The sequence below is a fragment of the Mus caroli genome, chromosome 11 (genome assembly GCF_900094665.2).
Source record: "Mus caroli chromosome 11, CAROLI_EIJ_v1.1, whole genome shotgun sequence".
NCBI lineage: Eukaryota > Metazoa > Chordata > Mammalia > Rodentia > Muridae > Mus > Mus caroli.
Genome location: NC_034580.1, coordinates 44,513,047 through 44,539,127, shown reverse-complemented (window position 1 = coordinate 44,539,127; position 26,081 = coordinate 44,513,047). Strand labels below are relative to the sequence as shown.

The 26,081-nt window shown below is 51.1% G+C and overlaps 1 protein-coding gene across 1 annotated transcript in view; it reads right to left on the bottom strand.

The window, feature by feature from the left end:
- Window positions 1-3,154: 3,154 nt before the first annotated feature.
- Window positions 3,155-26,081, bottom strand: part of Flt4 (fms related tyrosine kinase 4) — a 40,939-nt gene continuing 18,012 nt past the window's right edge. Inside the window, exons 7-28 of the mRNA XM_029483535.1 lie at window positions 24,880-25,034; window positions 24,628-24,790; window positions 23,214-23,340; window positions 22,072-22,180; window positions 20,988-21,350; window positions 20,539-20,685; window positions 20,310-20,441; window positions 20,057-20,163; window positions 19,614-19,749; window positions 19,012-19,116; window positions 18,568-18,681; window positions 18,269-18,357; window positions 17,974-18,124; window positions 17,448-17,542; window positions 16,954-17,076; window positions 15,324-15,435; window positions 13,473-13,572; window positions 12,258-12,363; window positions 11,370-11,518; window positions 9,877-9,997; window positions 7,876-7,961; window positions 3,155-5,043 (exon numbers count right to left, since the gene is read on the bottom strand). Of these exons, the coding sequence (XP_029339395.1) occupies window positions 4,845-5,043; window positions 7,876-7,961; window positions 9,877-9,997; window positions 11,370-11,518; window positions 12,258-12,363; window positions 13,473-13,572; window positions 15,324-15,435; window positions 16,954-17,076; window positions 17,448-17,542; window positions 17,974-18,124; window positions 18,269-18,357; window positions 18,568-18,681; window positions 19,012-19,116; window positions 19,614-19,749; window positions 20,057-20,163; window positions 20,310-20,441; window positions 20,539-20,685; window positions 20,988-21,350; window positions 22,072-22,180; window positions 23,214-23,340; window positions 24,628-24,790; window positions 24,880-25,034 (2,989 nt within the window). The 3' untranslated portion in view covers window positions 3,155-4,844. The remainder of the gene's footprint in view (window positions 5,044-7,875; window positions 7,962-9,876; window positions 9,998-11,369; window positions 11,519-12,257; window positions 12,364-13,472; window positions 13,573-15,323; window positions 15,436-16,953; window positions 17,077-17,447; window positions 17,543-17,973; window positions 18,125-18,268; window positions 18,358-18,567; window positions 18,682-19,011; window positions 19,117-19,613; window positions 19,750-20,056; window positions 20,164-20,309; window positions 20,442-20,538; window positions 20,686-20,987; window positions 21,351-22,071; window positions 22,181-23,213; window positions 23,341-24,627; window positions 24,791-24,879; window positions 25,035-26,081) is intronic.

Genomic DNA, 26,081 nt, shown 5'->3' with positions numbered 1-26,081 from the left:
GGCAGAATGCTGACCCTGTGGTAAGCAGTGACTGAAGCCCATGGAAGGTTCTTCCTTCAGTCAGAGCTCTATCCAAGCTCAATTGGTGTCAACAGGACCTTGCCTTTTCCAGCTATCTCTCTGGTCCTGTTTTTCACATTTGTCCTTTGTCTCATGGCCAGTACCCTTATAGGGCAGGAAGATCTCCCATCAACCAGTGCCCTAGGCTGCCTCCAGACAATAGGACCCAGGGTTAGCTAAGCTGGTGAGTTAGATAACTGGAGAGATCCTATCCCAAACTCCAACCCAGGGTGTTGGTCACATCAAAGAGTCATTGATGTCCTAAAGTGAGACCCATGCAATGGCTTAAAATGTAATAGCTCAGTAGCAGCCCTCTGGCTATTCTCATCCCTTACAGGACACAGAAGGAGTGGAATGCATGAATGAGTTCCAGTCCCCTGGAAGATGCTAGATCCTTTTAGGGACAGGAAGTGCCCAGGTGTCCTACTGCACATGAGAGGCTTGTAGAAGGTTCCCAACACTGCCTCAGTAGCCAGACAGGATAGCAAGAGCCACATGTACCTAACCACCTGACCCCTTGTTTGCAAAGGATTGGCCAAGGATTTCAAGGATGCTATCCCGAGACACATTCTAAAATATCAATATTCTCCCTCTGCAGTCTCTCCGAGTTTTCCCCTGCCTCAGTTTAACCCTCCATGCCTATATTGTCCTGACTTCTGTCTGGCTGTGGCAAACTGGTCCAGCTATAACTGAAAAGCAGAGGATCTTGCATCCCCCTGCACCTGTGTCTCTGATGGATTCAGTCCAGGACAGGGAAGCAAGACACCTCCTCTGCATTGGTGACAGCAATCACTTAACTTTAGATTTCCCTCAGTCAGAGACATTGACAGACAGATCCCTTAGCTGCAGGAGCCTCCTGGTTTTGTGTAACAAGAGGACCACAGGTCCTGCTGATGTCTGTTTTAACCCCAAGCTTCAAAGTCAGACTTCCCCCTGCTCCCTGCAAGGCCCTCTGTTACTCTCAATGGCTGCAACCCCCAGAGGTCTCTCTGTGATTGCTTGAAGGGTTGTTATGGGGAGAGAGAACCCCCTTACTCTGATGGATAGGATAGGAGGGTGGTGACTCAGTGAGGCTTTGTATCACAAATGACCACAGGGTTGGCTTAAACGCTACATTCATTCACTACTTGCGGTTCTGCAGGCTGAAAAGTCCAAGGTCAAGAAGCAGGGACGGTTTTGTGTCTGATGAGGGCTCACTGTCTGATTTGTGGGCATGTTTTCATACGGCAGGAAGAGGGTGAAGGAACCCCTTCTAGGTCTGGGCGATCTAACTCTCTAACCCTTGGTGTGGTAGGCTCTTACATTTGGATGCTTGGTCTGCAGTCAGTGGAACTGTTTGGGAAGGATTAGGAGGTGTGGCTTTGTTGGAGGTGTGTCCCTGGGGGCAGGCTTTAAGGTTTCAAAGGCCCATACAATTTCTGGTTATTCCCCACGTCCCAACCTCTCTGTCTCATATTTGTGGATCAGATGTAAGCTCTAAGCTGCTGCTTCGCAGCTGTGCCTGCCTGCCGCCATCCTCCTCACTATGATGGGCACGGACTCTAACTCTGCAGAACTGTGAGCCACAAGTAAATGCTTCTTTTATAAGTGGCCTTCGTCGTTGTGTCTTCCCACAGTGAAAGGAACTAAGGCACTTGGTTCTTCAAATAAGGGGAAAACCCCATTCTTGAGGGCACCACTCCTTCTGGCCTGATTCCTTCCCAAAGGCTCTGCCCTCACACCATCCCTTGTGATAAGGGTCTTGAGGGGTCACAATGGTTCAGCCCATTGCAGGTATCTAAGAGTTGAATGCGTATGTGATGGATAATTTAATCAACTTGACTGGACTGAAAAATGCCTACAACACGACATTAGTAAGACACACCTCTGTAGGTTCTATGAAGGTTTTTCCCCAAAGGATCTAATACTGAATGTGAGTGGCATCCTCTAGCAGGCTGGGGTCAAGATGTAACAAAAATGGAAAGTCAGGGAGGGGGACCTGCTAGTGCCACTGTGGGCACGATTTTGTGGGGACAGGAGCCATGATTTGGTTACTCCCAGCACCATGGGTTTCTCCAATGCTCTCTAGGCAGCAAGTCATGGGGAGACACTGAGGGTCTGATGGTCATGGATCCATCCAGGATCACCCAGCTTCAGGGAACCTCATCTGGCCACTGCCTTCTGCTATCTGCCTTGCACAACCCACAGTCCAGCCTGGTCATGGCTCTTCCGTTAGTGAGAGAGGAGATCCAGGGCCGGGGGACAGGCATCTGCCCTGGGACTGATTCTGTGGCCAAATGCAACTGATTCTAACACAGCATTAAATGTTAAGATGTTTGTATTTCATGTGAATTTTTGTTCTATTCAAATTTAGATTTATTATAGAAGCCAAGACAACATGACGCCCCCAACCACTGGCAGCTGCCTCTGCGGGGAGGGGCTCTTCCCACCAGAATGTCAAGAACTTGAGGGACAACAGGCAACATGGGGCAGGTCCAAAATGTACAGCTGGCCCAACAAAGTGGTGACCGTCTCGCGGGCCTTTGTTGGGCTCTTTTCTGTTCTCTTGGGGCGAATGGACCATCAACTATGCTGCCTGACTGTTCGTGGGCGCTTAGCCCAGTTTGTCCAGCTGACAGGGCTGCTGTCTCCCAGTGGCCATCGCGGCTTTCCCTCCTGGGTCCCTGGGACAGTCTGACCTCAAGACAACCTCAGGGTGTAACTAGCCCTGCTTCCACGATGTTATTGGAAAAAGACATAGAGAACTGGTACAGAGGACTTGCCAGGAGCTGAGCTCCCGTGTCTACCACCGCTGGTGATCGGGTGGGCAACGTGTGGCTTTGTTGGGAGACAAGAGAGCATCGCTTTAGGAGAGCCCGTTTGGAATAAGCTGGAGCAGACAGACTCAGTAGATTAACAAGTATCCTGATGTCTCTTCCGCGCCCCCTGCTGGCAGTTTTGGGGATTGTGAGCTGAGTTAGATGGGGACTTGGGCTCTGCAGCAGAAATGGGGGGTGGGGGTGGGGGACCACAGCATGTTTCCTTTGAGCCCAGAAGCTTTGTGAGGTGTAAGGTTAAGGTCAGAATTCGAGACAGCTTACTTAGAATCTATTCATTATAACTCAAAGACTGGCATCAAATTTATTATTATCTTTCGTTAAATATCTTAGCTCATTTCAGAACACTGCCAAAAAGGGCAGAGCACGTTTTCTTCCCCAGTACATTTCGTATGTGTGTAATTACAAGTCAGGAGAGGTGACACAGACAGGTGATACGTAAGGGAGGGTTTGAGAAGGGCTCTGCAGCCCCATTTGCAGCCTTCGGTCCTCTGAGAGAACAGTCTCTACTTTCTAGTGGTGAGCTTGAGACTCAATCCCACAGACAGGTTAGATGTGGAGGAATAGGGGTGGGGGCTCCACAGGGACAAAGAGGACTACAGTCATACATGCGTTCAACATATCAGAGGAGAACAATACACTTAGTGAGGAGGGTCTGCTGAGCAAGCCCCTGCTTGCTGTATGGTCGCCTGTCCTGCAAGCGTTCTTGTTGGGATGGGGCTAGGGATCGGCAGGGCTCATCTTCATGAAGGTTTCTTCTGGTCGTGACGGAGGTGGGGATGTGCAGCAGGAGCTGGGCTGGAGGGGTTCTCGGCAGGGAGGCCCCAGCTTCCATGGAGGGATCTTTTGCGACAGAGGTTTGATTTGTTTAGGTGTTAATGTCAGGTAAAAGTATAGGGTAAGCTGAAGGCAGGGGTCTCCAGGGGGACACGGGGTGATGGCTGAGTGGCCCCCAGCCATGTGGTCCTCTGTATTAGCCCCTGAAGCTTTCCTTGACAGAATCCACAGACAATCAGATCCAGGATCTAGAGATCCAGGCTCACAGTGAGGGGGGATCAGAACAGCAGCTGGTGTCTTAGCTTCTAGACCAGGCAGGTGGAGCCTGGGCGCCTTCGAGAGAGGGCGGTGGGGAGAGAGCTGTGGTGACTGGCATGCTGTGTCATGTCCGCCCTTCAGTTATTGGGGACTAGGATTCAGAACAACTGTCCTTGGGCTTATTTTCCGGATGACTTTTTGATGAGTAAATTCTTTACAACAGCGCCCGGTCTTCTGATTAAAAAAAAAACCAACACACACACACACACACAAACAAAAAAATGGTTCTTCTCAACACTCAGGGGCAGAGGCGTTGCCTCATTGTGATTAGTCATTGTGTACAGACAGCTACCCACGAGCTAGATAGATGCTCAGAGGAGTCCCCCTCCTCCTCCACTCCTCCTCTGTGACTTTGAGATAGAAATATCTTTCTTCAGCCCTCCGGGGCCAGGAGAAGGAAGCAGGAAGCAGGAAGCAGTTGGAAGTAGAGGGACTGTGTGTGTGATGGGGATGGTTTGGGGCCAGGACATGGTGGCTCTGGTCTAACTCTTCCTTGATTCATCGTGTGACTCTCAGACATATGTATTCCTTATGAGAACCCTGTCGCCCACCAGAGCGATGAAAATAGGTGCTGGAGAAGAATTCTCTGCCAGAGTGCTTATTCCAGGGCCAGCATCTGTGGAGGCTGAGCTACAAGGCAATCGAATGTGCGGGTGAGGGTGGCTGCCCAGGGAAGGGTACAGGAGCGGTACAGAGTTCAAGGGAGCCCTCCTGTCTGAGTTTGACTCTTCCTGGATATGGAGGCTGTAGTGGGGGTGGGACATAAAACACCTCCAGGGCTGGAGCCAGAGGAGTCGAATTCCCAACCTGGGCCTCCAGCCCAGCTGTCAGAGCCGGTTGCAGCAAGGGGCAGGAGGCCTTGCCACATGTTCCTTAGTAGCTGCTGTCTGCGAAGAAGGTGGAGCCAGCAGACGGGCAGCAGTCACCTTCTGTACATGGCTGGGAGACCTCCCCATACTCGTTGTTATAAAACACCTTGCCTCCTTGTGCCCCTTGAGCGGGCCGTCGGCGCCTCCCCTGGGGGTCAGGGTGTCCTCTGGGAATATCCATGTGCTGGCCAGGACCTTTACAGCTGCCAAGACACGGAGCATAGTGTTAATGAGTAAAGTGAGCGGGCCCTGGGTCAGGGTCCGATTGGAATCACCAGACACAAGCAGAGCATGACGCAAGCGCAGAAGCTTTGAGACTAAAACAGATTTGACACAGCAGACTGATCTGATGTGACAGGGGCAGTTTTCCTGCCCAAAGCCTAGACCCAGGGCTGTGGAAACGCTGACTTCATCCCCTCAATCCTGCTTCCTTAGGCCAAGTGAACCTACTTGCCCTAGGGCAGATGAATCTGATGCATCTCCTGATGGGTTTTAGGAAAAGCCGAGAATAGCGCCCTCTGCTGCCACTTACTTGGAGATGTAGGGTCCTTAATGTAAAGTCCTGTTTGTCTTTGAAATTTTGATACTTGCTTCCCCGCCAGGAACTTTCCCACCACTTTCTTCTTACCTCACCACAAAGCATCTAAGGTGTAGCACAGCCTTTCTGCTCACTGCCCATTCCGAAGCAGCTGGCTCTCAAGACCCCTGTCTTGCCCATCTCAACAAACGGCATCTGTGTTCTCTCTAGCTCAAGTCAATGACGTGACTGTGGTCCCTGATTGTCCTCAGCCGTCATATCCAGTCCACCTCCATTCTAACAGAAAAATGTCCCCACTGACACCTGTCTCCCCCAGGCCCCTCCTCCAGGGTAAGGCTCACTGTGGACTCATAGGTAAACCTCCTGGCACTGCTCTGAGAACTTTCACGTTCTCTCTGGAAGGCTTCAGAGAGATCCTTTAGTTAGACAGGACATCAGGGCCTCCTCTTCCACTCCCTCCAAGGGTCTTCCATCACTCTTGGGATGAAAGATCTAGCTTTGGGGCTAGGGGAATGGCTCAATAGATAAAATGCTTGCTGTGCAAGGATGAGGAGCGGGTTTGGATCCCTAGCACACATGTGAAAGCAGAAACCAGGCAGCTGTGGTGGCCAGCCTGCAATTTCAATGCTTGTGAAGGCAGAGATGGGATGCCTGGGGCCAGCTAGGTAGGTAGCTGGACCGACTGAACTGGCAAGCTCCAGATTCAGCAAGAAACACCGCCTCAGTAAGTAAAGTGGAGAGATCAAGTAAGACCCCCTCATGCCAACTCTGGCTCTCGTATGCATGCACACACGTGTGAACACACACACACACACACACACACACACACACACGATACATATGCATTTAAAAGAAACAACAACCTAGCTTCTTACTAGAGCCTATAAGGGCTTGCAGGCTCCAGCCCTTGCCTGCTCCTGACCCCCCACCCTTATCTCTTATTTTCTTTAAGGTTTTTATAAAATGGAGATTTATTGCTTTTCATAGCATATCAAGAAAATCCTGATACTGGTAAGTTTGTTTTTCTTTTTCATGTTTATATATTTGTTTGTTTAGTGTGCTCATGTGCATGTGTTTGTGTGTTGAGAGAGACGAGAGAGAGAGAGAGAGAGAGAGAGAGAGAGAGAGAGAGAGAGAGAGAGAGATGGATTTTAGAGGACAACCCAAGGTTCTCTCCTTCCATGTGAGTCTTGAGGATGGAACTCAGGCCCCCAGGCCTGCCAGCAAGTGCTTTTATCTACTAAGCCATCTCCTGTCCCCAGAATATTTATTTCTTAAAAACCAAATTGTCCTAATGGGAAATATCCTAGCATTTTTACTCTTCTAGGTCAATCTACTTAGGTACACTTAATTTTCTTAATTAAAAACTTCAAATGTGTGTGTGCATGTGTGTGTGTGTTTTTAAATATTTTAAATAAAAATCCACTGTGTGTGTTTTATTTATTATATGTAAGTACACTGTAGCTGTCTTCAGACACTCCAGAAGAGGGAGTCAGATCTTGTTATGGATGGTTGTGAGCTGCCATGTGGTTACTGGGATTTGAACTCTGGACCTTCGGAAGAGCAGTCAGATGCTCTTACCAACTGAGCCATCTCACCAGCCCCCGTGTGTGTTTAATATATGCATTATACGTGTGTGTGTGTGTCTGCCTTCAGAGGTCAAAAGAAGGCATTAGAGCCCCTGAGCTGGAGTTAGCAGAAGATGTGGGTGTGGGAAGAAAGCTCAGGCCTTTTGGAGAAACAGTTTGTACTCTGAACTGCTGAGACGTCTGTCTAGCTCCTAGGCACACTTGTAGTCTATAGATTCATGCCTTCTTTTATTTATTTCTTTAAAATGAAAGCTTATTTCTGGCTTCTGAGTTTAAGACAAATATGACCTGACTCACACTGACCACACTTAATCTAGGGGGCTCCTGTTCTGCACACAGCACACTTCTGCTCCTCCTCTGCACCCCCTCCCACCCCAGATTCTTTTATCTCTTTATTTGGATCCTTTCATTTCCTCAGTTATGCATCTGACAATTTAGACTGTTCCTGGAGTGCCCTGGCCTTCATTTTCAAGAGGATTTATCTTCCACGTCCTCTCATGTTATTATTTTGTACTTTCATGTTGCCCACTTGTATTCTGAGCTGTTGAATTTCTGATTCTTGGTGCAGTGCTTGTTTCTCTCTATATTTTATTCTCATTGGCATACTGGGCTTAATGTCATCTCTGAAGATGTATTTATTTTTATTTAATGCGTATGAGTGTTTTGCTTGCATGTATGCATGTACCATGTTTGTAAAGTGTCCATAAAGATCAGAAGAGGGTATCAGATTCTCTGGAGCAGTGATTTGAGGCTCAGAGACACTACTGACTTCGACCACACAAAGACTATAGGAAGGCACAAAATCTTTTGTGTAAAGAGTGCCAGAGCACTGTGAGGCCCCAGCTGCTTCAGTAGGCCCCACTCAGGACCCTCCCTAGGATGGCATGCCCACTGTCAGAGGCCCTTACCTGAAGCTGCCTTCTTGTCTATGCCTGCTTTCTAGCTCCTCAAACTCTTCTGAGGCCAGCACCATTCCGCTGTCTGTCTGGTTATCCTGTGGGGAGAGAAGCAGCCAAGCCTGTGGACCACATATGAGGCTTTCCTGCAGGACAGCTGCGTCACAGCCTAGTCAGGTGTCAAGAAACCTGAGCCTTGCTGGCCTTATACCCATACCCATGGGAACCGAGTTCGGTGAATGGTTTCTAGTCCATTAGAATGTGCAGGGCCACACGTCTGACATGAAAGGAAAAACTATGGCCTGAGTGGTGAGGGCCTGGAAGGGAGGAGCTGTGTCTGGCCCATGACAGGAGTGCAACGGGCATGCCCTCATTCTGAGTCTTCATTGGTCCTGGAGACATAAGCTTAGGTATCTGTATTCTGCTCAAGGCTCCCTCACAGATGACCTCATCCGCCATCCTCCTTGGACCACAGCTCACTGACTGGGTCCAGGATCCATGGCCCCTTCTGGATGGACTTAGGTCTGAAGCTATAGTCAATGTCATCAAAGCTCAGGCCTCGGGGCTCAGTCTCTTCACTTACAAACAGACTCACTTGCTGAGCCTTCCCGGGCTCCACTGTACGCTCAGCTGAGTGGATTCTTGTAAGCTTCTTGTTCTCCATACTGCAACCGCTTTCAGTGACACTTGGGTGCTCTGGCTTGGTGGTGGCCATCACCACCCCTAGGGGCAACTGTGGCTCAGGCTGACTGATGCAGTGTAAGTGCTCTCTCCCCTTCTCTGTCTCTGTCTCTCTCTCTGCCTCTCTGTCTGTCTGTCTGTCTCTGTCTCTTTGTCTCTCTCTCTCAGTCTCTGTGTCTTTCTGTCTCTTTTCCCTTAATGTTCATATACATGCATATATACAAATATACACACATGTCACAGTGTATATATACAAATATACACACTCGCACAACAACCTGAGCGAGTCAGTTATCTCCTTCCACCATGTGGATTCTGAGGAATGAGCTAAGGGTGCAGGCTTGTCTACTAAGCTGGCTCACTGGCCCCCCCGAGTACCCTGCCCCCTTTAAAAAGCATGGTTTCAGCCAGGAAGTGGTGGTGGCTGTGGCTCAAGCCTTCAATCCCAGTATTTGGGAGGCAGAAGAAAGGTGGCTCTCTGTGAGTTCTAGGATATCCAGGGCTACACAGAAAAACCCTGTCTCAAACAACAACAACAAAAGCAAAAAAAACCAAACCAAACCAAACCAAACCAAACCAAACCAAACCAAACCAAACCAAACCACCCAAAAAACCAAACCGCTAAAAACCCACCACCACTACCACCAACCAAACCACGGTCTCTAAAAAGCTGGGATAAAATGGTCAGGGAGGCCAGCAGCTGAGAGAGGATAGCTTTGAGTGACCACCAGGATGCAAAAGTACTTGAGGTGCTGCCTGGATTCAGTATTTTCAAGGATTTTCCCCAGGAGACCCCTTTATGCCCATGTCTCGTGGTATGACTTATGATAGGCAGTCATCTACCAGCCTAGGTGCCGTCCACAGAGGACAGAACAGGAGAATGTGGTTCGTGTACATAGTGGGGTTTTAGTCAGCCCCAGAGAAGAACAAAACATTGTTTGCAGGGGAATGGAAGGATTTGGAGGCTTGCTACGTTAACTAAAATGAGCAGGAAGAGAAATATAGCATGATCTCTCATGAGGGAGCTAAAAATATGACTGACCTGGAGGCAGAACAGCCATTAATAGAGGTTGGTTGGGAAGAGGGAGAGGGGGTGGATAAAGGTGGATAAAGAGAGGCTGGATTAGTGCACCCTAGACAAACGTCTTGAAGTATCATCGCATCCATTTATATGTACAATTTACACAGTAATAAAAATTAAATAGAATGCTTTAAACGCCTTGTTTGCTTCCCTGTTACTTGTGTTGAGAATACTTGATACCGTCCCCCACCCCTGAACCTCCCTTGGCTTCATCTCACCTGCACATCCCTCTTCCTTTCTCCTTCTCTTACCATGGAGGCTTTGTAGGTTGTAGGGGTCATGGGCAATTCTTCAAATGTCTTCATCCTGGAGGAGCCTGGAGTCTTAGTGCCTCTGGCCAGGCGCCCAGGAAAGGACACACAGTTGTAATATCTGTAGGGAGGACACAGGAGGTTCCCATGAATTCAGCACCGCCCCTACCTCCCAGACTGTTTCTCCCCCACCCCCAACCCGCCCCCGCTGAGAATGGCCTTCCGGTGAGAGGCAGGATGTGGGTGGGGCTTGGGTCCGAGGTCTGCACTGGTCCTCAGAACCCACCTTGGTGTCCATCACACAGCTTAGCTGACCTCTGCGTGTCCCTCCCTGTGCTGCATCGACTCTCCTGCACAAGAGAGCTCTGGGGTGGAAGGAGAGTGGAGTAGTCATCCCCAGGCTGAGTGTGGTATGGAGCTGATGCAGGTATGGCTTTCTCTTCAGGGTGGCCATCTTCCCGCTATTAACCACTGACAAGGACCAGCTTGCTGTTCTGTCCCCAGACATGTCTGTCACTGCCCTGAGCATATAGGACAGGAGTCCCTGAGTCCTAGCCTCTCTGGCATGTTTGTGAAAACATGGACAGTACAACATATTAGTGGTGTAAGCTGCCACGGGTAAGAGTGCTTGGGTTCAAACTTTGAGAAATAGGCCGTTTCACTCTGGAATATGGAGAATGTGTATGTGGTCTGCACTGCTCTTAGGCCTTGCCATGGTCCTGAGGACATGCTGTGGAGTTGAAACAGCAATCACACCCTGGGAGCATTCTTGGCCCAATCACAGTCTACTTTACTTTGCGTCTCCAAAGAGAAAGTGGCCAAGGTGGGTGCTCTCTTGAAAGTGGAAAGCACAGAGCATTGGAGGAGGCTGATTGCTGTGGTTTGGATTTGGCTAGAGTGTGTCTCCAAGGTCTATGTGCTGGAATCTTCATCCCCCATGTGGGGGGCACTGAGGTGGGGCCAGTGCATGGGAACATCACCTCAGAAAGGACCAATGAAGGTCTCTTGGGACCCTGAGAGGTTGTAACGAGAGTTGTAAGGGCCTCAGGCTTCCTCTGGCTTCTGTTCTGGGAAGGGAGACATGGAGGATATACAAGTTCAATGTTTGGTGCTCAGCAGGTGCTAGGACGTAAAGGGATACACTGCCTTCATGTTTAGGACAGCATTGCCTTGCAGACTCGGTGTGAACCAGCCTTTATTCTTCATGTATTTCTGTTGTCATGATACCGTCAGCCAGGAAACTCTCCCCAGAGATAAGCAAATGATGGCACCATGTCTGTGAAACTCCACTGATGTGAACTTCATGGACCTCTTTTCTTGATAAAGTACTCAGCCCTGGGTCTTTTGTTACAGCAGTGGACTAAAATGCTCCTGGGAAGAGTTCTCTTAAGTCACTGTAAGTTGCTTTTCCTTAAGGACTCATAAAATATCCCATGTTTAAGTTGCTGTCACCATCAGACCCATTCCCAGACTCTGGGGAGAGGGAGACTGACCTGGCTGCCAGGCTGTGGCAATGCATGCTGGGTGGACTATCATCAGCGTCCGCTTCGGTGATATGTAGAGCTGTGGTGGATGCCTGCATGAAGCCATCCTCCTCGGAGCTCTGAGAGCTGTGCAGGGCCATGCGTTCCTCTTCGTCCTCCTGGCAGGAGTGGGAGACGTTTCCGGGGTCAGAGACTACCGCAAATCCGTCAGGAGTCTTAATGCTGCACCCAAGACTACTGTGGTCCTGACCTCTGCCAGAGGGTCAGGGTGGGTTGTGTGTGTGTGATTGTGTACTCTGAGGAATAGGTGGGGCCATGCTGGGCCATGACACACTTTAATGCTCAGAGCAGGCCAAGCATGGAGTTTGCTAAATGCCTGCTGGGTTAGCCTTGTTTAGTTCCCCCAACAGCCCTTCCAGGTCCAGGCAAGAGGGACAGGATGGGCCTCAGCTGGACATCCAGGTTCTAGAGCATGAGGTACCAACCCCAAGCTGCTACCCTGAGCAAATACCTCTGGGAAGGGAGACATAGAGGATATACAAGTTCATTGTTTTGGTGCTCAGCAGGTGCTAGGACGTAAAGGGATACACTGCCACCATGTTTGGGACAGCATTGCCTTCCAGGCTCGGTGTGAACCAGCCTAGGGCTCCTTGTGGACAAAGATAACCTCTATCAGTATGGATGCTAGAACAGACGCTGATGGTGTTTGCCCAGCTTCATGTTGACTGAGTCGGAGCTGTGGGCAATGGGAGGATAGGCCTAGGGCCCAGAGACGTGTGACCTTTCCTTGGTAGCTGACAGGTGACCAGGGATTAGAGGAGTTTGGAAAGATAGATAAGGCAGGGACCCAGGATAAGGCCATGGGTTGTATCAGAACAGGACAAAGATGGGGCTCACCTGCCAGCCTCCGCCCTGAAGCAGGTCCCCCAGGATCTCCACTAGGTCAGAGAAAGCAGGTCTTGCTTTAGGGTCTCCAGACCAGCAACTCTGCATGATGTGGCGTCTGTGGGATGCAGATGGCTGTCGACCGGTGGTCTGAGGGCACCAGGACCCTCCCACCCGCCGACCCCATCACTCCTGCATCTCCTAGATCACTATGGCAGTTGGGATAGTCAGTGTGTCCCCTAAGGTTCATGTGATGAGAGCTTGATTCTAGAGTGGTTGACCACTATCGAGGTGATGGACCTTTCAGAGATGGTGCCCACTGCAGGGTCAAGGGGGCTTATGAATGGATTAATGCTGGTCTCTAGGGGTAGGCTCTCCAGAGAGTGGGCTGTTGTATACAATTCCCTTGCTTCCTGCTTACTATGTGATCTGTCCCTTTCATGGGCTCTCAGCACAATGCCACCTGCTAGACTGCAATGCAGACAGGAGGCCGTCACCAGAACTGAGTGATAGGGATGTCTGCTCTCGAACTCTCAGAACTGAGCTAAACAAACATTCCTTCCCTTATAAAGTGTCCCGTGTCCAGTATGTTATAGGAACGCAAAAACGGACTCAGACTTCTGTCCCTCATGTTTGTTCTGTTGTCTCCACTTCATTTTTAACACTGGCTGTCCATCTGCCTGTCCCCCATCATTCTCTGGCTATCTTCAGTCCCCTCGAGTGTCGCCTCAATGTCCTCTCTTCCCCTGATCATCTGACTTTCTAGTGCTTTTCAGGTGCCCCCAGGGTGTCTGTGCCCCATCTCATTATGTGACTACCATCTGCGTGTCTCCTCCAGGGCAGAGGCCTGGCCTGCTTTATGGGCTCTGGACTTCCAGGGGATGGCACAGCAGTGAGGTCCAGGATTGAGGGCATGTTAGTGGATGAATGGGTGGGATCCGTGTTGGAATGACACAGTGTCTACTATATATGTTAGACCCAAGCGCTATCTCTTGCCTGCCTGCTCTCTTTCCAGGGCTTGAATTCCATCTCCTGCCCCACAACTTCATGACCCTCTTCCACTGAGTGCCCCCATGCCCACCCCGAGGTCTTCCTCTGTGCATGTAAGATTTCTCTTTCTGCATTCCATCTCATGATTGGCACCAACCCTCTCCATTACCCGTTAACTGCATAGTTCTCTCTCGGTGCCTGGTGCCCAACAACTGAGTGGCCAGCCAGAAGACTCACATGGCAGGAGTGGCGAGTTCCGGGGCCCTCATTCGAGTGCCATCCTTCAGCCGCTGGCAGAACTCCTCATTGATCTGAACCCCAGGGTATGGAGAGGCCCCTGATGGAAGAAAGGTGGTGGGGTGGGTGGGGAGCAGTCTGTCCTATGTCCAACCCAGCCTGTCTTGTCCCTTCCTCACTTGTTTTTTTGTTTTTGTTTTTTTTGTTTTTGAGACAGGGTTTCTCTGTATAGTCCTGACTGTTCTGGAATTCACTTTGTAGACCAGGCTGGCCTTGAACTCAGAAATCTGCCTGCCTCTGCCTCCCGAGTGCTGGGATAAAAGGTGTGCACCACCATGCCTGGCTCCTTCCTCACTTGTATATTGCTACCAGAGTTAGTACAATGTCTCTACCCAGGGGCTGGGCTAGCTCCTGCCTCTATTCTAATTCTTCATCTAATTAAACAAGGCTGGATGGGGCTGGAGAGATACCTCAGCAGTTAAGAACACTTGCTGTGTCACCATGAGGACCAGAATTCTGATCCCAACATCTATGTAACAAGCTGGGCATTTGCCTGTAACCCTAGATTCAAGCAGGGCAAAGATAGGAGAATCACTGGGGACTGTTGGCTTCTAGAACAGCCAAGAATGGGAGGAAGAGATGGCTCAGTGGTTAAGAGCACTCACTGCTCTTCTGAAGGTCCTGAGTTCAGTTCCCAGCACCCACATGGCGACTCACACCTGCCCGATGCCGTCTTCTGGTGTGCGCAGATGTACACGGAAAGCACCCATACACATAAAATACATAAATCAATCAATCTTAGAATAGCCAAGAAAATGCCAGCCCCAGGTCACAGTTGTCCACTTCCAACTTAGCAGGACCACTGTCCTGGTGTCCCCTTGCTCCTCCTGGGCCACCTGCTCTACCCTGCCTCTCTATTATTTATTTATGGATGTGTTGCTCGAGATTGAATGCCCCAGTGCATGCTAAGCCTACTGAGCTGCACTCTAACCCCTCTTCATGTGGTCCAGCTCCCTCCCAGCCCCGTAGCTCACCCAGCAGACCAGGGTCCCCTGTACTATCTAGAATCTTTCTGCTACTGTTTTTAGTTAACTGCTGATCATGGCTGCTGCTTGGTGACATTTGGGTTTTGTTCATTGTCTTTTTCTACCCTCCATGTGGTCAGTTTTCATGTGGAGTTTGTGTAAGCAGGTGTGACTGAGGAGAACGATGCCCCCCCCCCAAAGGCTCATGTACTAGAATGCTTGGTGACCAGAGAGTGGATATATTTGAAAGGATTGGGAGGTGTGGCCTTGCTGGAGAGTGTGTTACTGAGGGTAGCCTTTGAGGTTTCAAAAGCCCACACCAGATCCCAGTCTTTTTCTGTTTGCTGTCTAAAGATCAGGATACAGCTCTCAGCTACTTCTCCAGTGCCATGCCTACCTCTGTACTCCTTGCTATGTTCTCTGCCATGACAATAATGGACTAACCCTCTAAAACTGTAAGCGAGCCCCCAAATTCAATGCTTTTCTTTATGAGAATTGCCTTGGCCATGGTGTCTCTTCACAGCGATAGAGCAGTGTCTAAGACACTGAATGATTCCTGAACTTTCTTTGGAACCATGGTGAGTGAAGAGGCTGTTCTGCTAAGCATCAAAGTGTGGCCAATAGAGCCCCTTTGGGAGGCAAGTTTCTCTGGCTACCTGGGCTAGGCTGGGCAGAAGCAGGTGAGTGAGTGGGCTCTCTGTGACCCATCATTTGCCTCAGAAGGCCCTGGGCTAATAGATCCATGTACAGCTACAGTTTTGTGACCAGCCTCTGGAGACAAGTGACCCCTCTTCTCTCCTGGATGGGCACCTCACTCTTCACTCACCCAATGAGAAGATCTCCCACAGCAGCACACCGAAGGACCACACATCACTCTGCGTGGTGTACACCTTATCAAAGATGCTCTCGGGGGCCATCCATTTCAGAGGCAGTCGGGCCTGGGTGGGCAAAAAGAGATATGTCCCGTGGTGGAGGAGAGAGGGCTAAGGTCAGACACCAGGATACCCACAATCCTAGGTTCCTTCTGTGAAGATTGAAGGTGTCTTCCTGTAGTTGTCCTTTCTTTCTCCCCACCCCGCTCTCTCTCTTTCTCCCTCTCCCTTTTTCCTCCCTTCCCTCCTTCCTCCCCTCTACCTTTCTCTTCCCCTTTCGTACTTTTATCTTTTCATCTCTCTCTCTTTCTTTCTCTCTCCAACAGCTATCTTTTGTTCCCAGTTATCTTCATGTCCTCCCCTCTCTCCCCCCTCCTTTCCCTTTTTCTTTTTTCTCTTTCTCCTTCTTTCTGTCTCTCTCTACCCCTTCTTTTTCCCTTCCCTTCTCCCCTCTCTCTCCCCTCCCCTTCTCTTCTTCCTCCCTCAAGCTCTTAATGATGCTTTTCCACCGTCAGTCTCCCTCCACCTTGTGGCTTCATCTGAGAGCCCTTCCAGACTAGTGCCTCCAACCCAGTGTTCCCAGTTCCTTTTCTTGAAATCTTGTTGGGGTGGGGGAAGCATACCTGCCCCCTACCTGTATTTGTCTCCCACACCTCTGAGTCAACATGAAGGATAAAAGCTTTCTATAGGGTGGCCACTCTGGGCCAGGTGGTCATCATACTGCCCTGGACTCACTGTGAGAATTTTCTCTGACACTGTGTGTGGAGGATTATCTAGAATAGGCTAATTGAGATGGGAAGACCCAGCTTAGATGTGGGCTGTTCTATTCCATGTATCCCAAGTTGAACAGAAGGAGAGAGAGAGAGAGAGAGAGAGAGAGAGAGAGAGAGAGAGAGAGAGAACGAGAACCCAGGCAGACACTGAGAAATGGAAGTCAAGCTGAGCTGGGTAGAAGCATTCATCATTGTCTCCTTCCTGACGACACCCTATGTGATGGCTTGGCCCAGGGAGTGGCACTATTAGGAAGTGTAGCCTTGTTGGATTAGGTGTGTCACTGTGGGTGTGGGCTTTAATACCCTTGTCCTAGCTGCCTGTAAGTCAGTATTCTGCTAGCAGCCTTTAGATGAAGATGTAGAATCCTCAGCTCCTTTTGCACCATGACTGGTTGGATGCTGCCACGTTCCTGCCTTGATGATAATGGACTGAACCTTCAGAACCTGTAAGCCAGCCCTAATTAAATGTTGTCCTTATAAGAGTTGCCTTGGTCATGGTGTCTGTTTACAGCAGTGAGACCCTAACTAAGGCTCCCTGTGAGCTGTACCCTCCTGTTCTAGACACCATGCCATCTATGCTATGGTGTACTGTATGCTCATTCCGTCAGGTGTTTCATCACAGTAACAAGACATGTCACCAGCACACTTGCTGAGCTCCTAAGAGCAGTGGGTCCCCCAGCAGCTGGGCATGTATCCTGGCAGACCAAAGGTTCCTGTCACCTTGAGCCAGTGCTGCCCAGAGGACAGTTTTCTTGTGGTCTCACTCTCCCCATCCACCCCGAGTCCACTGTGTCGTATGGCCTGCACTCACACTGCCCTTTCGGACATAGTCAGGGTCTTTGTAGATGTCCCGAGCGAGGCCAAAGTCGCAGATCTTCACTATGTCACTTTCTGACAGTAGGATGTTCCGAGCAGCCAGGTCTCTGTGAATGCACTAGGGGTGGAGAGAGGGAGGTGGCAATGAGTTTAGCTTCAACCCCCAGGGTGACATCTTAGCCTACAGCTCCGAGGTCCCCTAGGGTATACCCTCCCCTGCCTGCATCCTGCTCATTTGGAGAGAGATTAGGGGAGGACACAGGAAATTGAGGACAGTGCAGGGGGTTAGGGACTCAGCCAGACTGATTCGATGGTCACTTCTTAGTGTGGGGCAGGGAATTCCTCACTTTGGGCTGAGTTTAATCCAAAATGGGACAGATTTGAATTGATACTAAGGTCATCGTGGAGTAAAATTACAACTGCATATCTATGGCAAGGGAGGTGTACCCTTCTCCTCTGTATAGGTCCAGGTAGGGTCAAGGGACCTACCTTGCGGGAAGCCAGGAACTCCATTCCCCGGGCAACTTGGAAGCTGTAGCATACAAGGTCTTCCATGGTCAGTGGGCTCAGCCATAGGTCCTCAGCTGCACAGAAGGAGGGGAACTCAGGAGGCTCTGCCAGAGCTCATCTTCCATCTCAGCTCCAAATTTTAACATTTGTGAACCCAACTCTGACCATAGCTCTCCCGGCCAGGCCCCTGAACCTCCAGACACTACGTGCCCTCGTTATACCTGCTACCTCCATGCTCTCCGGGACACCCACTTTTGCACCTGCTATCTGGCTCTGTATTCCTCCCCAACCCTGTTTGCAATACATTGCTGTTTATCCTGTGATACCCAAGATAAATTTCATTTCCTACCACTGGGGTGTCTTCCTCTCCTGAAGCAGAGTGCATTACAATTCTCCCATAGAAGCCCTGGCACCGAGGGCCTCAGGCTAGGTTATCCCTGGGTAAAGCCAATCCAGAGACTTTCCTGGGCCAGACACCACTGGCAAGCGGAAGCCAGGCTCTTACCTTCTTGGACAAGTGGGGCTCGCCGTGCACTTCCCTTGCCCATCAGGAACCGCGTGAACAGGGCTCTGTCGCTGCTTCCAGGTCTCCTCCTATCAGCTTTGGCGCCTTCTACCATGGCGCGGAAGCGCCTGCGTTGCTCCGGAGACTTCTCCTGCCAAAGCAAAGTGAGGAGCTAGCCCAAGGTGACCACCCTAGCGGACACCCTAGCTGGAATGGATATCCATTCCAGCCAACCTGGTGTCCACCCATTCTCTAACTGGGCTTCTGCAACAGGCTGGGGTACGTACGCACTTACCGCATAGGGGTTGAACGTGTCCCGCTTGACACGCAAAAAGTTGGAGAGGTTGCCGTATTTGCAAAACTCCACGATCACCATGAGAGGGCCTAGGGCACCACGGAGCAGAGGTCAGGCACTCATTCGGTGATGCCAGCTGCGCATAGGCAAGGCGCCTCTACCTCTGTGGTCTATCCTTTCTACTCCCCGCCAGGTTCCAATGCAGGCACACCCTAGGATCCACATGGCTCCTCCCATTCTTAGTGAGCGTGCGGACACCTACTGCCTAGTCCTTTCCCCAGGGCATCTCATTTCCATACCGTTGGGCTTGGTGCACGCCCCTAGGAGGTTGACCACGTTGAGATGGTTGCCGATGTGAATTAGGATCTTGAGCTCGGACATCAGGGCACGGTGCTCGCTGGCAGTAGCGCCATCTGGAGGAGACACAGGGGCATAGCACAATGCCAAACCGGTCCTGGTATTTTTCCCAATCTGCTCAACACTCAGACACTCACTGACTTAGCAACTGCATGCTCAGAGCTGGTGCTGGGGTTGCAGGCTGCACTGAGTTCCTAGCATGTGCTGCTAACCCTACAGAGTCAGAGGCTTCGGGTCGAGGCTTGGATCTGATGCCTAATGCTTTTCCGTTCAACCGTGGCGGGGATTCTTGCTCTGAGCGTCTTGTTTCCCTTCTTGCTCTTGAGTCAGTCTCCCCCAGAGCAAATAGCCCTCCCCTGGCTGCACAGCACCTGTGATCTCCATACCTTTCAGCATCTTCACGGCCACGGTGTCACAGCTGCTGCCTTTATTGATGCCAAAAGCTGAGGCTTCCACCACCTTCCCAAAAGCCCCGTGGCCTAGGACTCTCCCTGTGGAAGCAGGGGACCAGTTCCAGGTGAGCTGTAGGGGGCAGGGGGTGGTGGTGGTGGTGGTGGCTGGGGAACTGAGGATGAAGAAGGGTGGACAGCAGGGGTGACCTGTCCCAAGAGCTTGGGGCAGGAGGAAAATGGAAGCCTCTTCTGCCAAACAGGAAGGGGATAGGGAGTGGAGTCTTCGAGAGGGAAAGCTGGAGAACAGAGAGGAGAGGCAGACAGGAAGGCCCCAGCATCCTCTCCAGTCAGGTGGGACAGGTCCACCCTGCTCAGAGCAGCAGGAAATGACCTCGGGGGCCTGGGAACTGGGAGTCCTGGCTGTGGTTCTGGGGATGCTGGCCCAGTTGGAACTGGTCAGGCCAGGTGGGGACCAGGAGGGCTATCCTGTGGCACACGTTCTGGGTATGGAAGGACCTCTGTTACTTCAGCCTGACCCTGTGGCCGCTCTGCCAGGCAGTGAATGCTGGGTGGGGCAAGCTGGGTGCTGGCCTCACCGAGGTGCAACCTTTCCCTGGGGAACTCCCACTGGCTGGCGTCATAGGACAGGTATTCACACTGCTCCTCCAAAGGCACCTCCCCGGGGTCCATGATGATGGACAGGTAGCCCGTCTTGATGTCTGCATGGGCAGGCTGGGGGTGGGGGTGGAGACAACTCATTGATTTGGACATATCACTGTGGCTTGGATATATTTTGCCTAGGACAAATGGCCCTTGCTTCTGGGTTCTCAGTCAAGGAGGAGGGCAGGCCAACAGACAACTTCTGCTCCATTTGGAGTCAAACATGGGAGAACGGGGAGGATTCCTAAGGCAGGAAGTTGATAGGGGAACCAGGATGGGAATCTTAAGGGTTTGCTGGGTTGAGAAAGGATGGGGACACAGGAAGCCCGATTTGGCACTGGAGAGAACTTCTGTCGGGGGTCGGGGGGAGGACCCTCACCCTTTTCATGTTACAGAAGATGAGCAGGAGGAGGACCCAGAAGAAAACTGCGATGACGCCAGTGCCAATGAGTATCACAATCTCCATGCTGCCTTTATCTTCAGAGCCTGGGCGGGTAGACAGTGGGTACATGAGAGGGGAAAATGTACGCAACAGGAAGTGCCCCTCGTGCTTGGGAACTGGGTTATAAAACGACAGGAAAGCACCAGTTGGGTGTGTGAGGTGGGTTGAACAGAGCCAGGCAGGGACGCACCTTCCACTGCCACGCTGGCAGAGGAGTTTACGCAGCCCTTGGCATTGCACACGCTGCACAGATAACGACCTGCGTCCTCCTCGCGCACGCGCTGGATGCTCAGCCTCTGATTGGAGTCTGCCAGGTCGATTCCTGAAAAAGGTAGGATGAAGAACACACACGCACATGCTGGTATAGGGACATCGGCTTTGCAGACCTCCGGTCTATCACCTAAGGCAACTTTCCCTACCTGACTCTTTCTCCAGGAGCCTTTCATCTTTGTACCACACAATACTGGGCACATGCGCTCCGGCCACCGGGCATCGCATCTCCAGGGAGTCACTCACGTTCACCAGGAGGTCGGTCAAGTTCTGCGTGAGCCGAGGAGCTTCCAGGGCTGGGGCAGGGGTGGAGAAGGAACTACATGAAGGCGCAGAAACCAAGAGGGTACCTTGGGATGGGGCAGCGAGGGGCTTCAAGTAGGGATAGGTGCAGCGGCGAATGCAAGGGTGAGACGGGGGCGGCATGGCGCTGAAAGATTAGGGGGACTGAGCATGCAAACGACTTCTACGGCTAGGCTGGGCTACAGGGGTGCTTCTGAAGACCCAGGCTTGGGATTCGACCACCCGTGCAAAGGTAGAAGCTACGAAGGCTGAGAAACGTGGTCCCGCCCTCTCCGGCTTGCCACGCCCACCTCACCCTGCACGGACAGGTACTTCTTGTGGCAGTGCTTGTCCTGGCTGCGCCTATCCTGCACCTCACACACGTAGTCACCCTCGTCCTCGGGCGCCACTCGGGGGATATTCAAACTGAGGGTGGCGTGGCGGGCCCCGGGCTCTGCCTCCTCTAGGTTGGCCTCTAGGGGCGTGGCAAACAGGTGCACGTTCTTGCAGTCCAGCAATAGGGGGTTCCCTTGAGCATCGTGCAGTGTGGAGAGGTTGAGCCGGTACCAGCGCAGATGTTCGTACGTGTAGTTGTCCGCCCGGCAGCTAAGGCGCACGGACTGGCCTTCTAAGGGATCCTCAGAAGGCTCCGATTCGATACTGAAACCGTCCGGGATGGCTGAGAAGGGGAGAGGAACCCGAGTGACACTGTCTCTGCATGTGGGTCTCCCTCTTCACCATTCAGTTCTCAACCAAGGGTGTACATAACGTGTAGCCAGGTTTTCACGTTGTCTATAACTCATCCCCTCCCCTGTTTCTCTCTCTGATACAAGCTAGTCTTATCCCTGGGCTTCAGCTCCTCTTGTGTTGCTTTCCCACTCTCCAAGCTGCGCCACAAGTAGGGAGCTGTCCACATGCTTCCTGCAACCCAGGTCCTGGAGCTCTTATCACCAGACTCAGGTGTGTGTGTGTGTCCTCGTCCTCTTTTGCTAGTGACCACACCCTGACCCTGGCTTTTCCTTGGAATAATTTAATTAGCCTTTGCCAGCGCCATTCTCTCGATTTCTACCCTGCCCTTTCAGGTGACTTCATTCATAGTCCTGAACCCCGTAAGTGTCTCCTCCTGTGACCCCTGACTTTTTAGAGGTTACTAAGCCATCTGAAAATCTGAGTATATGATGGGAACATGCACACACGAAACAAGAGACTCTAAATTGAGAACGGATGCCAGTCTATAGGCTGAGAATCCCTAATTTATTTCTTCCATTCTATGTTGAGGTGGCATGGTGGTGGTGGCTGTTCCATGGGCTGGGTGCTCCCATGATCACCACAAATCCAGTAAGCTCATTTCTGGCACCCTAGGTCAAGTGGTATGCCCCGGGGACAGTCTGGTTACTCACTGGTCACATAGAAGTAGATGAGTCGCTCATCCTGGCCCACTTTGTTGAAGACCACACACTTGTACATGGCTGACACATTGGCGTCCTGGATCACCAGCTTGCTCACCGTCTACCCAGAACAGAGGCATAAGGCTCCATTGTATAAAACCTGGACCCTCTTCTTCAAAGAGGCTATTGTGCTCACTAGTAATGGGGAAACTGAGGTTTGTGTTGGCAATGACCAAAGTCTAGAGACTGTCCGGAACAATGAGGAAAGGTCTTTGGCAGTAGAGAGGCAGCACCCCAGAAAAGCCAAGAAAAAATGTTTAGACAGCTAGGTTGTAACTGACAGCTGGAAAGTGTCCATAGGCAAGACCAGGGGGACTTATCTGTGCCATGTCTCTGACTGTAGCCATGTTGAAGGGTCAGAAGCCAGTTTGGCAACTGGACCTGTCTAAGCGAGGGTTAAAAGCCAGACTGTAATGAGTCACATCAGGACCAGCTACTTCTGAATTGTGACTTAAGGTCAGTAGCTGGTCACTGTTCAATGTCTTTGTGATGTGCCCACATTAGTCTGAAGGCATATAACTCTTTTTCAAGGTCCAGGGTACTGGAGGAGGTGTGTATACATATGTGTATGGAGGTATACCAAGATTCTAGGAAAATCCTGCTCTCAGGGACTAGGAAGTTTGAAAAATAGGGGAGGAGAGAGGTCCATAGGCCCTGCCTATCATCCAAAGACCCCCACCCCCATCCCAAGCCGGGCACTTCCTGGCGGGGCCTGAAACAGGAAGAGGCTCTGGAGGTGTGTAGGAAAACAGGAAGTGACTGTAGGAAGTGGGTGCCTTTGTTCAGTCCCCCTCCCCCTCCTGGTCAGCAGCTCACCAGCCTTCTATGGAGACCTAGTCAGCCCCCAGCCCCATCCCCTCCCAGCCTTGGGACTTGTGGGTGGCTGGGTTCTCCTGGATCTCAGATGCCTTGTCTGGGAAGGTCTGGCTCACATGCAGGCAGGAGAGCTGAGGTCCAGTGATGGCAGGGAAGTCACCTGCCTGCCAGCTGTGGTCCCCAGAGCTCTGCAGGGCAGGTGCAAACTCATTGAAAGCAAGAGGTGGAGCTCATTCCCTACTTTGCTTGCTTCAGCTTGTCTGGACCTGGGTCTGTACCTTATTCTTCCCCTCCACAAACTCGGTCCAGCTGTCCAGGCTCTCAATGGGGTTCACAGCGTCCTGAGTGGTCACCTCCTTCCAGTCTCGGCACTGTGGCATGCCATCCCGCTGCTGCCGCCTCCGGCTGCGAGGGATGAGAAGGGACAAAGGCAGGTCAGGAACAAGGAAGGGAAGACCTAAGCGGGGGTGGGGTGTAGGGGTCACACCGTTGTTATCCCCAGACGATGTCTCATTCCACAGTGGGTAAGAGACCCCCCCCCAGGTCTGGGAATAAGGACAATGAGGGGATAGAACATTGTTGCAGCTTTACACGGGCACTTTACAGATGTTCTGTCTTACATCTGCCATGTGTCCTTCCTGCAAAGTCCACCTTGGATGTGCTCATCCAACTTCCAAGAGGACCATAAGTCAACCACCACTCTGCCCTACAGACCCCATCCCAGCCTCTTCTCCTTCTCTTTTCTTCTAGGCATGTTCAGTGCTTCTGTCTTCTCCTGGCATGGGGCTAGACAAGATCTTGTCTGCCTCTAATGGTAGACCACTGGAAGGGGCAAACGTGGAGGTACCAGTGTGAGCTGAAGGCCATGTGTTTCACAAGAGTTCCTTAAGAGCTTTGAATGCTTCAGGCTGTCTCAGGCTTACAGGACACTTCTCTTGAGCCTCCCCCACTGATTGCTCTGGAGCCACAGCCCCTGGGCCAGCAGGTGGGGCTAGACTCCTTTCCTGCCTGGGTTCCTGGCTTCTGTTCATCCCCTAGCACAGGACCATAGAATCTTTCACTGATTGGCAAACTGGTTCTGTAATGCCTTCAAAGCTTCTGCTCATGGGACATCTTCCTCTTTCTCTCCTGTTCCTTATGAATCCATCCAGGTTCTTCTGTCTTCTTCTTCTTCTTCTTCTTCTTCTTCTTCTTCTTCTTCTTCTTCTTCTTCTTCTTCTTCTTCTTCTTCTTCTTCTTCTTCTTCTTCTTCTTCTTCNTTCTTCTTCTTCTTCTTCTTCTTCTTCTTCTTCTTCTTCTTCTTCTTCTTCTTCTTCTTCTTCTTCTTCTTCTTCTTCTTCTTCTCCTCCCTTTCCTTTTCCTCCTCCTCTTCCTCCTCCTCCTCCTCTTTTTATTATGCTGGCTTTGAGTTCACTATGTAACCAAGGATGATCTTCAGTTCCTGACACCGTTGTCTCCACTTCCCAAGTGTTTACACATGCCACCTCACCTACCCAGCTCCACTAGCCATTTTGACCCTGAGCTTGGTGCAAGGAGCATGCCTCATTTGGGCAGGCTTTGTTGCTTACAGATTTGAGCTTGGGAAATTTCTCTCCTTTCTCTGGTCTTGATTCCTCACCTATAAAGGGATGCTGTGATTGAGCTAAGATCTTGTGTGTAGAGGAGAATGGGATGTGGTGGGGACATACTTACAGGCTGCGCTGGGCAAAGGTCTTGCAGGGTGTCCAGGGCCTCCAGTGCCACTGGACACTGAGGGGTTGGGGTACTCCATAGGCGGTGCAGGTGAGGGTCTGTCGACTGTGGCGGGAGTAGATGCTGGGTGAGGAGGCTTCCTTTTCGTGGATGTGAGGAGGCACTGTGGCATAAAGCAAACAGCCAGTCAGCTGGCTCCTCTCGCTACCCCAACCTGGGTCTCATCCCTTCCCCTATCCTTCGGGGCTGTACCATTCACCACCAGCTCCAGACTGATGTTTTGCCTCAGACCAGCTGCAGAGTTCCACAGGGCGAGAGTGTAGACCCCTGCGCTGGCCTCGGTCACCTCTTTGAGTACCAGAGCATGTGGATTGTGGCGTCCAGTCACTGCCTTTCTGTCCTTGTACCTGGCAGAGGAAAGGAATTCAGAAACTGTGGGGACCAAATGCTAGCTCTCGGCTTGCATTTGCAGGCCCTCCAGTGGGAGTAGTTCTCGGTGTCTCGGTGTCTCTGTTGGTCACCAGAATCTTTAATAATCAATCTAAGATACCGGATGGCATCAACAAGAACAAATTTTGTTTGAGGATGCCATAATAAATCCTCTGCATGTTAATTAAATTAATATGCATCCCTTTGCATGCCAATTAAAAATAAAGAAACCAAGGCAAATAGAACCCCAAATATCCAGTGCTCAAGTCTCTCCTATAAAGTAACATAGACTTTTCACATAGGCTACCACACCGCTCTATATACTGTAAATCATCTTTAGATGACTTATGGAACTAATACATTATGTTTCATAGAAGGTTGTGATCTTGACATGCTCAGGGGCTGTCATAAACACAAAAGGTCCAGATACATTTTAGAGGCTATTTTTCCATCCAAGGTTCATTGACCCCGTGGCTGCAGAATACACTAATATGAAGGGCCACACATACTGCTGGAGGTGGGAAGAGAAGGCCATGTGGCCTCTCTTGACAGATCAGGCTAGAGCAAGAGGCCTCTCCTGTGCTAGACCAAGAAGGGCAGCAGGAGTATGGGATGGACAGAGTCCCTGGTCTGAGGAAAGACAGACAAAAGCTCTGTACTGGGCTGACTTATGTGGCCAGCTCAGCAATGTCACTGGCCTTCAGGCCCATCATGAGATCTTCAGTGGCACTTCTGGACTTACCCCTAAATCCTTTGACACTCCCCTCCCTACCAGTTTCTGCTTAGGGCAGCCCTACTCTTTTCTGTGAACTTGGCCTAGGGACTAGGAAGGCAGCTTCTCAGTTCATCCATGAAGTTCTTCCACACCTGCTGGCTGAGCTTTAGCATCGGAGACTGACTTCAACACCCTCGGTGGGCCCTGTCTTCCTTCTCAGTGTATACTGATGAGGGAAGGAATAGCAACAGCTGAGCCCATGGAATGTTAATTGCCTGCTTCTCGGACACCTGCCTCGGGAAGCTCCAGT